A 13,651-nucleotide genomic window follows, 5' to 3' on the forward strand; every position below is an offset into this window, starting at 1 on the left:
CAAAGCCCAAGAGACCTTTGCGAATTAGGCCCCTGGGCGCCGTTCTACGAAGCGATCTTAACGCTAAAATCATCCGAGTGCACAACAGTTACTATCTGAGGCACTTACAGCGATCTTAGCGCCAATATTGCTTCGTGAAACGGGGCCCTGAACCTTAAATTACCAGGTGGCTTCAGTATATGAGAGTTCGAGATGACACTAGAGGCCTAATTCACTAAATTCTTGTAATTTTGCGATCTCGAAAGGCAATACAAAAATACTTGCAAATACTCGCTTTCCACTGTCATTAACATTCATCAAACAAAAACAACCAAAACTACATTCCTACATGTTTTATTTCATCATAGGAAATAGACAGTTTTTATACAAGAGTTATAAGCTTGCGATATGAAAAAAGAGCCGACTACAGTAAAATCACACTGGCGAAAAGTCGTGATCCTTTCACCCGTTAAGAGCAGATTTTCACCAGGAAAATGGCTGCTTTCACAGAAAGGCACACCCCTACACCATCGGCTAGCGATATCACAAAACGTAAATTGAGTGAAACTAGCGGTTTCTATCTGACTTCACGCGTCTGGTCCGACATGGCGATTAAATAATATATTAGAAAAGGTACGAATAGAATAGTGAGGCAGTTTCACACACGCGCACACCCGCACGAACGCACATACATACATACATACATACATACATACATACATGCATACGTACACGCTTTTCCCCCTCTCTGTAATCTAAGTAAATATGGAACCTCTTTCTGTAACCTAAGTAAATATGGAACCCTCTTAATACCAGTCTATATTTAAACAAAGCTTGTAAGACACACACACGACTTAGAAATTGTGGTACTGATAAATGATACATATTTATTTCATTAAAATAAAATAAAATAAAATAAAATAAAATTCATGCCACGAACTGCATATAATACCTTACCACTAAGATAAATGATAAAAGCTCATGCACAAAATGAAGAGACTAGCCAATATTTGTTTTTCTTTTGATAATCTTGGAAGCATAATATTACCATGGTCAAAGCTTACAGTTAGCCTAAGTATTACAACATAGCAAATATAGCAAATAGTAAATATAGTACTAAAGACTATCGTTAACATAACACAAAGTCATTTCAGGACTTAACAACCTCAGGATTTGCGACTAATATCAAGATAGCATATTTTCAATGGTTAACCTCAGAACTAGTGACCAATATAAAGATAGCACATGGTCAATGGTAACCTCAGAACTAGTGATCAATATATCACATAGTCAATGGTCAACCTTAGAACTCGTGATCAATATCAAGATAGCCCATAGTCAGTGGTCAACCTCTGAACTAGCGACCAACAAAGATAGCACATGGTAAACCTTAAAACTAGTGGTCAATATCAGAATGGCACATGGCCAATGGTCAACCTCAGAACTTGCGACTAATATAAAGATAGCACACGGCCTATGTTCAACCTCAGATCTAGTGATCAAGATAGCACATGGTTAACCTCAGAACTTGCGACCAATATAAAGATAGCACACGGCCTATGGTCAACCTCAGATCTAGTGATCAAGTTAGCACATGGGTTGAATAATACATGTTTTGTGGAAGTCCATTAGGTAAACAAAATGTATTTCTGCTAGATATGTTTATATCAATGTACCAGTATAAGAATATTAGTATTTGCCGTCCACTATGGTGTTCACATCCACTCTACCAATGTGATAGGACTTGGTCAAGCATAGACCATAGAGTACCATTACCAACCAAATTGGGATTTTTTTTTGTTTAGGCGATTCAATGGACCTCATGATGAGAGAAACGACCACTAAACACTCTCCAAGGTAGTCAGAGTAAACCATGACTGAGTTGATTGAGATGGAAGGTATGTGGAATGGATGGCCATAAAAGTCAAACATCTGCTGTGGCTGAAGAGACAAGGACACGGATGTGGAGGTGGACAGCCAAACACTTTAAAAGATATGAGGAGCTAGCAGATGATCAGTAAAAAACAAATGACATGGAATTCAAAGGCGAGGAAGGAACATGGGCAGTGGTATTACAAAAGAAAATATATATGGGTAATAGGCAACGGTTTCGAACACACCTCTTACGAGTAATGTCTCTGATATGATCAGGGCCTGACTCGGGACAGGAGGTAGTTATTTAATTGGACAATTTAGAATTTTTAGAATCTAATCCAAATATATATGGGACGAATTCACAAAGCCTGTTTTCTTAAACGCAGGTGTTTAAAAAAATTGCAGATGTATGAAGTTACACATAAACAGTATGTCAGACATAAAAAAGACTGTAAATTTGACCCTATGTGTTTAAAATGAGGCCAAATGAAGATTTATTTTTTTAGTGGCAAAATCAACATCAAGAGCCTAATTCACAAAGGTCTCTTAGGCTCTGCTAGACAACAAAGCATCCTCTTTGCAGGTCTTCAGCACTGCACTGCAAGATTGCAAAGTTACAAGAGTTTAGTGAATTAGGCCCCAGAACTATTATTTTCATGCTTGACAGTCTAAAAAACCATTCTGAATATAATGAAAAGAACACTTGCCACTAAATTACACAGCAAGTTTAGATAACTAATGACCAAACAAACAGGCTCATAATGTTACAATAAATTACACCTACCTGCAAAACCTGTTTATATATCAATACATCTACACACATGTATAAACCGGTGTAGAAATTATTTTTAAAAAAAAAAACCTAAGGAAATTCCATTCTTTCTTGAATATGAATCTAGTGTACGTACATATTTTAATAATAAAGCAGCTGATAACCATATCACAGGAAGTTATTCAAACGCTGAAAACAAAAAAGTATTTTCCAGCGAATATATAATGTTCACAATATGACCACTACATGAAGTCCGGCGCCATATACAAAACTGTACAGCAATATATTACACAGGGAAGGTGGCCGTGGACGTAAAGACTTAAGATATGAGCAATATGCACAGACAAGCCAATATATACAATTCAATATATTAATATACAGATATGATGCGAGATGTATTACATCTATGATGTATTCAGCTATGTATAAAATACATATAAACTGAGAATCATTAACTGGAATATACACACCACACAGCTTGATGTGATAACATGGTGGTAAATAACAATGCAACATCCAAAAATAACCTGGCAAATATAAATATACTAATTTATAAATGTCCTAGTTACATTTGGTAACAAATGTTTAAACGTACAAAAATATCCACATTTTCTCACCAATAAGACTTTTGAATAACATATATATTTTTTTTTTTGTCTTTTTTTTTTTTGCTGTGTAGAAAACTGTATCTAAAAGTAACTCAAGCTGTAAGCTGTTATGAAAATACTTTGGTCCAATATTTTTGTAACACAGAAGTAAATCCAGTATGTACTCAACAGTGACAAAAACATTCCTGTTTGGAACTTCTTCTGTTCACAAATGAATTCTGCTATCAATCTCTAAACAGTTATCTAACAATATCCAAAGAGAAATAAGCTTGGTTGTGGTCGTACTACAGCATGAATGATAGACAAAGATAAAACAGTTCTGCATCAAGCTGACAGCAATAAAGCAGTGCCCTTGGCCGACACCAACATTAGCCAGTCTGAATGATGTAGTACAACTGACTCACACTGAATGATGCAGTACTGTGGGCCTACACTTGCAATGTCTTAATCGTGCAGTACTGCCAGCCTACAATGCCAGTATCTCAGGACGAAAGTCTACTGGCTCACACTGAATATCAGTATCTGAATAACACCACCTGTTGATCAACACTGCCAGTGACCAACTGGCGGTCTGTCAGTCCATTATCACTACTAATGTCTGTCAGTCCATTATCACCACTAATGTCTGTCAGTCCATTATCACTACTAACATATGTCAGTCCATCATCACTATTAATGTCTGTCAGTCCATTACCACTACTAATGTCTATCAGTCCATTATCACCACTAATGTCAATGTCAGAAGGATCAATTCAATATACTGTCAATGTCTGAATGTTAAGTCCATACAGTCAATATCTGATTGATACAGCCAAACTGTCAATGTCTGAATGAAGTCACACTATCAGTGTCTGGATGATCAAGTCTATCAGTACATACACTGTTTATGTCATAAAAGTGGGAGTCCATACTGCCAATGTCTGAATTATAAATTCCATACTGTCAATGTCTGAATTATAAATTCTATACTGTCAATGTCTGAATTATAAATTCCATACTGTTAATGAATGAATGTCAGTCTCTCAGTTCATATTGTCAATATTTGAATGATACAGCCATACTGTCAATGCCTGAATGAAGTCCACACAATCAGTGTCTTGATGATCCAATATTATTAATATATCAATACAAACATACATATGTAGTTAACATTGTAAAAGTGGGAGTCCATATTGTCAATGTCAGAAGGATGAATTTCATACTGTCAATGAATGAATGACAGTCTGTCAGTTCATACTGTCAATGCCTAAATGTTAAGTCCATACTGCCAATGTCTGAATAAAGTCCACACAGTATGATTCTGAATGATGAAGTTTGTCCGTCACTACTGTCAGTGTCTGAATGAAGTTCACATAACACGACTCTGAAGGATGAAGTCTGTCCATCCATACTGCCAATGTCTGAATGCTTAAGTATGGATGCATCCATCTCAGTGTGTAAATGTTACTGTGTTAAACCATAGCATTGATCTGTACATTCTGCAGTATTGCCCCATACTGTCGCCATCTAAAACAAAGTGTCTGAATGATGAAGTCTGTCCGTCCATACTCTCAGTCTGTAAATGTTTCAGTGTTAAACCAGAGCATTAATCTGTACATTCTGCAGTATTGCCCCTTACTGTCGGTATCAAAAACATAAAAGTATCTGAATGATGAAGTCTGTCCGTCCATACTGTCAATGTCTGAATGCTAAAGTATAGATGTTAAACCAGAGCATTGATCTGTACATTCTGCAGTATTGCCCCTTACTGTCGCTATCTAAAACACAAAATGTCTGAATGATGCAGTCTGTTCGTCCATACTGTCAAGGTCTGAATACTGAAGTACAGATGCACCCGTACTCTCAGTGTGTAAATGTTATGTTAAACCAGAGCATTGATCTGTACATTCTGCAGTATTGCCTCTTACTGTCGCTATCTAAAACATAAAGTGTCTGAATGATGAAGTCTGTCCGTCCATACTTTCAGGGTGTAAATGTTTCAGTGTTAAACCAGAGCATTGATCTGTACATTCTGCAGTATTGCCTCTTACTGTCGCTATCTAAAACATAAAGTGTCTGAATGATGAAGTCTGTCCGTCCATACTTTCAGGGTGTAAATGTTTCAGTGTTCAACCAGAGCATTGATCTGTACATTCTGCAGTATTGCCTCTTACTGTCGCTATCTAAAACATAAAGTGTCTGAATGATGAAGTCTGTCCGTCCATACTTTCAGGGTGTAAATGTTTCAGTGTTAAACCAGAGCATTGATCTGTACATTCTGCAGTATTGCCTCTTACTGTCGCTATCTAAAACATAAAGTGTCTGAATGATGCAGTCTGTTGGCTCCTAACAGGACTAGACTGCTATCTGTAAGTTGCATTATTAGTTCAAACTGGACAATGCAGGATCTACATGTATGTGATGTTATAGTGTGATGCCAGCTCTGAATAATGCCACTTTTAATCTATATGCGTGTTTACAACAGTGGAATGAAGCTTTGAGAATGCTGCATATGATATCACGCTGTAGAAGAATATAAGTCTTGTTCTGCACTATGAATATATAACATGTATATAAATGTCACAACTCTTTTAATCGAGCCAGCAGTTTCTCGGCCTCAGTTTCTTGTTCAGTTTTCTGTCGCCGTCTTGGTTTGGCACTGTTGTTATTGGACTGCTGGTCTCGGTCAGACGAATCCATTTGTGAGTCATTGAAATTTATTTCACGCACCGTCGAGGAATCTAGGTTTTGTAGGAGATTCTGTCTGGACCGTGACCGGGCAAGCTGTGCTCGCCTTTCCGCTGAAAATCAAAGAAAATTTATATATATATTTTTTTTAAATTTCAGTTTAAAATAGATATTTGTTTCTACTCAATCAGTTACTAATCAGCTAGAAATCTTTACAGACTCAGTAAATTAATCAATATGAATCATAATAGCAAATTTAAATTTAAAACTTTAATTTTTCAGCATCTTAATAAGATAAATAAAGGCAAAGTGTGTGTCAATAGTGAATTTTAAATAAATTTAACATGCATTAATACTTGAAACCAAAACACAGCATAATTTGAGGGCTGATAGCCAAAACTTGTTACTTATACGTTTTGCCAAAAGTGCACTTTGATTCATTCTAATTTTTTATTATTACTATTTTTTATTATTATTATAAGTTTTTATTGTTATTATTATTTTTATTTTTTTTTTTTTTTTTTTTTTTGGGGGGGGGGGGGGGGGGGAAGACACAGGGTTGGCAGATTTACATGTAACAGAAGTTATAAAAAGCTAAATAATATAATATGGTATACACAAAATTGTCTTCTTTTCTGAGTTTTCAAAATGTCTTCAAGTTTCAAAGTTGTTATTTTTTAAATCCCAAGATTTTAAACATACATGTAGCTAGTTGTGGTTGATGGCACCCCATTCTTAAATGTAGCAAATTGTTTTATATAACTGACAAGAAATAGAAACCTTCACCCCAAGTGTGCAAGCAAGGATAAAATATGTTTTAGGTATTCATTTGTCACTATTGTTTCAAGCATGCTACAAAATATGAAACCCCTGAGTCATTAATCAAAGAAAATTAAAATTAATATAGCAATTTTTTCCTTGTAAACATGTATTTTACATGTTAATAATTTGCACATGCAAAACTGAAGAAACCATATACTGATATCCTTTGACAAATGCTTAAAAGTGCAGTCTCAAAGTTGGATAATAGTCGTTTCCTAGCAAAAATAATTTATTAACTTTACATTGAAATGTAAAAAGTATACCATATGCCCATAAACATTACAATCAAATAATTCAATTTACTAGTTCAAACAAATTACAATTATCAAAGAATCTTTAGTGAAAGACTGATGCATTCAGTTGAGGTGAACTTTCCAAAACATTATGCTAGATGGATGTTGTCGACAGTAAACTTGCCAGATTTTGTGGATTTGCTAACTTCATAAGATTTATGACACGACAAGATGGGAATGTAGTCGTAGTGAATGCGACTGGTTACATGGCGTATAAGCATATTACAATTTAGAATCCCCCTACCCCCAGTTATTTTTGTAAAGATTATATGTCGGACCAATCAATTTAATTCACAAATAAATGTAAAAATAGGCAAATATGGCACACGTCACTATGATACTGCACCTTTAACACATCTTTACACTACTTAAAGCAATGAATTTACACACACACCCTCAAAAAATAATATTAAAATAAACAATCTGCAAACATCTCAGTATAAGAATAAACTAAAATTGAGACACTGCATTCTGTTACATCTTAATAGTTCAACATTTTATTCTAACAATTTCTTCTATTCTAAAAACATAAGCACATTTATTTACTTTGAGCATGCAACATCAAGAGATACATATTAACACCCATTTGCAACATGCTAAAAAGGTTTTTTAATTCTCTCCTTTCAAATGAACGATGCATACACATTTTGATGTTGCCAATATACCACCCCAAAAAGTAAAGTATAGTATAATATGATCATTTATAAGGTGGCTGAGGGTATAACATGCTGTTAACATAATGTTCATGTCTTTATTACCTGTAGGAATGGTCAACAATACAGGGTGGTAATGAACAAGGTTTTATAAATCATGATGTTCCCCCACCATCACAAAACAGGATTCCAAATATGACATTTCCCTATGAATCCAATTTTGACATTGTTTCACCACCACAAGCTGCAATACATGTATCCAAATATAACATTTGAATTTCTCCACCATCACAAGCTGCATTATTTGTATTCAAATATGACATTTCCCCACCATCACAAGCTGCAATATGTGTATTTATTTGACATTTTCCCACCATCACAAACTGCAATACATGTATCCATTTGACATTTTCCCCACCATCACAAGCTGTAATACATGTATCCATTTGACATTTCCCCACCATCACAAATTGCAATCCAAACATGGCAGAGAGATGCTGGATTATCTGTGGAGTTGGGAATACCACCAACATGACAACTTTGCACCGTGGTGAAGTAGGTCATTCAGGACTGGTGGATGTTGGACAAGGAGGTGGTTCATGCATCAAGGTGATGCCAGATTTCCCCTAATCCTACCTGTCAACTCACTAACAACACCTCATGGATCATAGCTACTGGTGGAAACTCAGGGCAGACTTTTTCGAGACACTGTGAGCCATTTTGAAAAACTTATCAAACCTATTTTTTGCTGAGTAATAGAAAAAAAAAGGAGAGGGTTTTCTGTCACTTGTGTATAAAATACAGTTCAAGTATTATGTGATGACAATCAAATAAAATTTGTGATCAATTATCAGACTGCACAAACTGATAAATAATTGATTACTACAATTGATTATTACAATTGATTACAATGTACACTGCTCTGGGATACAAAATCTGCTACTTTATGTCAGTATATATATATGTATAAAAACATTTTTTTCCCCATCTACTTATTCAAAATTTAACAGGAGTGACTATTCAAATTAAAGTCTTTAAGCAGACAATCATAAGTTTAGTACAGCCACCTTCTTATCGTAAAGATATTTAGCATAATTATACAGGAGCTGACATCTAAGTAGTCTACTACTATGCTGTAAACAATGAAAATATAACATACATAATATTATAATCAGTAAAAGACAAATGTTAAAAACATGTTAACTATCTATATAGCTGTACCATGCTCTTCACATTTCACAAGTACTTTAAGAATACAACTCTAATTAATACAGATGCTCTAGGTACAAATAACATTTCACAAGTACTTTAAGAATACAACTCTACTTTATATAGCTGTACCATGCTCTAGGTACAAATGACATTTCATGAGTACTTTAAGAATACAACTCTACTTTATATAGCTGTACCATGCTCTAGGTACAAACGACATTTCAAGAGTACTTTAAGAATACAACTGTACTTTATATAGCTGTACCATGCTCTAGGTACAAATGACATTTCACGAGTACTTTAAGAATACAACTCTACTTTATATAGCTGTACCATGCTCTAGGTACAAATGACATTTCACGAGTACTTTAAGAATACAACTCTACTTTATATAGCTGTACCATGCTCTAGGTACCACATAACATTTCACAAGTACTTTAAGAATACAACTCTAATTTTAGCACCAATACTGACCATCAGCATACATCTGCTTGCAACACAAAATACCAAAACGAATATTAAAGTGAAATAGTCCAAAGCATGAATGAATGAATGACTGCACAACGACACACCAGCATGAACACATTTCAAAGCAAAGAAAACAAACAGAACTAAAAGAAAAGCAAACTGTACAACACTGCAATATTTATTTGGCCGTCCTGGTTTGCTGTAACAAGATACACATTTTTAGTGGTGGCATTTATCAAGCAGGTTGATGTTAGTTAAACAAAACAAAGTTTTAACTCTTTTTATCAATTAGTTGGGTTTTTGTTGTTGTTTTGGGGTTTGTTTGGGGGTGGGTTTCTGGGGTGGGTTTTTTTTATTGTTTTGTTTGTTGTTTTGGAGGGTTTTTTTGTTGTTATGGGGTTGTTGGTGTTTGTTTGTTGTTGTTGTTGGGTTTTTTTGGGGGGGTTTTTTTTTTTTGGGGGGGGGGGGGGGGGGGTGGGGAGTTTTAAAAAAACAATTAAGTGTATGATGAAATTAACATTGAAAAATGACCAGGAAGAAATACCTTCTAAAGCACATTTTAAATTTCAGCTATTTGGTATAAAATATATTATTTCAAACACTGTCTATAGAGTGATAGAGGAAATCTGCTGCCAGCATTCCAGGACTCAAAATGGTATCCTGCGATGTAACATACAATTATATCATCTGCTATTTCAGCTTATAATTTTGTTATACATGTATTTCAATTCCATAATGCTCTAAAATACATATCAGAATTAAGTCCTGATTGTTTTACACACTATCCCTCACCATTCCCTCACTCTATGCTGTCTTATTTCTAGCAGGTGCCAATATACTATTATTTGTTTCTTAGCAGCACATTTATTTTGACCTGTTATTTAAAAAAGAATAAGAGCAAGCCATAGTTAACTTCCTATTATGAACTGTTACAAACTTCTCCTACTGAATAGCAGCAGGGCATTATTGTATAGACAGTACAGACATCACATATACCTTCTGATAGATCAAAGGACACTGGTTGGGATGGGAAAAGGAAAAATGGTTCCATTGAGGGGTATCATACTATAATCCTATGACCCATCACACTACTAGTGACCACTAAACTACCCCATCACCAGTTCTATTTTAAAATTAGGTAACCAGAAGGGTTCTTTTTTGTTACCAAGGTAAACTGATTGTTAGGTAAGTTAATTATACTTGCATAAATTGTGAGTTAGATGTAGCTAACCCAACACATTTGCACTATAATCTCTATATAGAATATATGTTTAATGACATCCCAGCACAAAAAATACATCAGCTATTGGGTGTCAAACAATGGTAAATTCAAAAATAATGTGCACTATGGTTTTGTACTACACTGACATTCAAAACTACTGACAAGCTGTATATATTTAAGTGTCCAAAAATTCAACCTTGAACATTCTTGGAATATATGGATTTGTGTAATACATGAAAACAAATTCAAAGGTCATCCTCAAGGTTACAACTTTTAATTTTAAAATATACAGATGGTAAAAAACATAAGGCAACACATGGTATTTTGGACCAAATTTAAGTCACTGTTAGAGTAGTGATACCTGTATAACATACAGAAATGTAATGTGGGGTTGAATGTCAGTACTGTGGGGTTGACCAGCCTCAGTGGTGTCGTGGTTAAGCCATCAGACATAAGGCTGGTAGGTACAGGGTTCGCAGCCCGGTACCGGCTCCCACTCAGAGCGAGTTTTATCGATTCAATGGGTAGGTGTAAGACCACTACACCCTCTTCTCTCACTAACCACTAACAACTAACCCACTGTCATGGACAGACAGGTCAGATAGCTGAGGTGTGTGCCCATGACAGCATGCTTGAACCTTAATTGGATATATTCATTTCAACTTATTTTCATGCTTATATCCAATTAAGGTTTAAGCACGCTGTCCTGGACACACACCTCAGCTATCTGGGCTGTCTGTCCAGGACAGTGGGTTAGTTGTTAGTGGTCAGTGGTTAGTGAGAAAGAAAGAAGATGGTGTAGTGGTCTTACACCTACCCACTGCGTCGTTAAAACTCGCTCTGGGTGGGAGCCAGTACCGGGCTGCGAACCCAGTACCTACCAGCCTTATGTCCGATGGTTTAACCACAACATCACCACCGAGACCGGTCATTGGATATAAGCACGAAAATAAGTTGAAATGAAATGGGTTCACTGCCAGTAAGATGGTTAAATTCCTGATACTGTGTACGAGGTTTTTGGTTGCAGTCAATATTAGCTATTACTATTTGTGTGTCCCTTATTTCTTTCCATCAGTATATAATCGATTACCTCATAACCACCTGCCGAATGTTCGTGTGAATTTAGAATTGGATAACGGAACAGAACAACAGTTGGCGTGAAATATTGTGTCCTACACCACAGCAAGTGAAGTGAGTGAGAATAATGTAAATACAGCATCATAACAATATGTCTTAATTAGGTTCGCTTGGCAGTAATATTTCAGAAGAGTTCTCATTGCTTTATTGTAATGGGTTGTTTTTTCCTTCTTCAAATTATCATGTTATAGAAAATTCACTGCTATCACTGAAAATTAAATGTTCAACTAAATAATAAGGAGCAAAAAACCACACAAAAAAACAGGCTTAGAGATCTTGAGCCATGGAATATTTGAATATGAGCTGAGAGATGAGACAAAAAGCAAAAAAAAAAACCCCAGTTTAATGACACTGAATATTCACAACCATCACTGAAAAATAAATATGAACTAAATATTAAAGAGCAAAAGAAAAATAACAAGATTAGATATCTGGAGCCATGGAACATTTGCGTCCGAGATGAGAAAAACACAGACACAAAAAAAAAAGAAGAAAAAAAGAAGCCCATTTAAATAGACCAAACCACAAAAGAGATACATTTCTGGAAGATATGCCCACTCCCTAATAATTATAACAGACTGAGTCTCTACCTCCTCCTAATCCTTGATGCAAAACAGACAAAACATAAACATAGTAACTAGAACAAAGTTATTTGTATTAACTAAGAGTCTTTGAACATTATATCATTGGAAATGTGTTTAAGCAGTTTACATGTGTATGTGAAAAGGTTACTGAATGTTCTATTAAAAATAGGGTTAAAAATGAAAAAATACATCAGTTACTGTTCACAGTAATTAAAGCGACATACCCTAGTTTTTAAAAATGCACATTCATCTGAGAAGTAATGGTTAACGAGACAAGCTCTAGTTATTTTAGACAGTATTTCCCTGTTTAAACACCACAGATGTTAGCTTCTCTCTGTTATAACCTTATCCAAATGTGTGTTGCAGGTTTGTAGATTAACTAAACTTAGTGTCCATGTTTACGGGCTGAAACTAGGGTCAGTGCCTTTAAGTCCTGAATATACATTTATTAATTTACTTGCCAAATGAAGAGTGCTCGTAACATCACTATAAAGGTTCAAAACTGCCTAGCAAAACCTTAAAATATTCTTTCTACCCAGAATATTAAATGTATTTTTAAATACAGATCAGTGACCCTGCATGACAATGATGTCATTTTATGGGTCTCTGCTACACAGGAATGATGTACATGTATGCAGGAAATTAAGAATGATTGCATTCTGATCAGGAATGAAAATTAACAATCTGCACTGCTCCACCATAAAGTGATCTCATTAAAACGATTTCTTTGTCATCATCTGCTTTGTATTTATAAGTGTATTTAATGACAATAGGTTCAACTTGTCTTATCTCGCCTTCATGTAAAAAAATACTTGAATTTCATTGGTTATTTAGCCTTGAAAAAAAAACCTCTTATATTCCGCGTGGGCCGAGTCAAATCTCTTATACCCCACCTGTAACATCGGACTATTGTTACTGTATTAATGCGCCATGCAAAAATGTGTCTGTTACCAACGTAATTAAAACATGGCTGTCAAACGATTTGCCAACCACTCGGAAAATGAAATTGAAGAAAAGCGAGCATTTTAATGCGGCAAAGCATTGTAATAATACAGCTAATTTTGAATTTGAATGACGTCAGTATTCCAATAATGTCACTTTACATCTCCATACAATAACACTAAACTGGGTACATGATGTTGCTATTGAAATTTTCTTGTTTGAACACTGTTAATGCACCTGGATGTCTTTGAAGAAAATCTTGTAATTAAACATGTCGGCAAGATAAATTTGTTGTAGAAACATCACGAGGGGTTTATAGATTTTTATACCATCTTGTACCCCTTTGGTTCAGGGTACAAGAGCATACAAAGGGTATAAAAATCCATAAACCCCTTGTGATGCTTCTACAGCTTCTGT

At 35.3% G+C, this 13,651-nt stretch overlaps 1 protein-coding gene across 6 annotated transcripts in view; it reads right to left on the reverse strand.

Moving 5' to 3' along the window:
- Positions 1 to 317: 317 nt before the first annotated feature.
- LOC121376002 (protein diaphanous homolog 2-like) overlaps positions 318 to 13,651 on the reverse strand; it is an 84,051-nt gene continuing 70,717 nt past the window's right edge. For 2 of the 6 annotated variants that reach the window (XM_041503752.1, XM_041503754.1), the window contains one exon: positions 318 to 6,014. In XM_041503752.1, coding sequence (XP_041359686.1) covers positions 5,794 to 6,014 — 221 coding nt within the window. In that variant the 3' untranslated portion in view covers positions 318 to 5,793. Of the gene's footprint in view, positions 6,015 to 12,298; positions 12,311 to 13,651 lie in introns of all 6 variants that reach the window. The other 4 variants (XM_041503757.1, XM_041503756.1, XR_005958383.1 and 1 more) reach the window with 3 other exon arrangements.

The sequence above is a fragment of the Gigantopelta aegis genome, chromosome 6 (genome assembly GCF_016097555.1).
Source record: "Gigantopelta aegis isolate Gae_Host chromosome 6, Gae_host_genome, whole genome shotgun sequence".
NCBI lineage: Eukaryota > Metazoa > Mollusca > Gastropoda > Neomphalida > Peltospiridae > Gigantopelta > Gigantopelta aegis.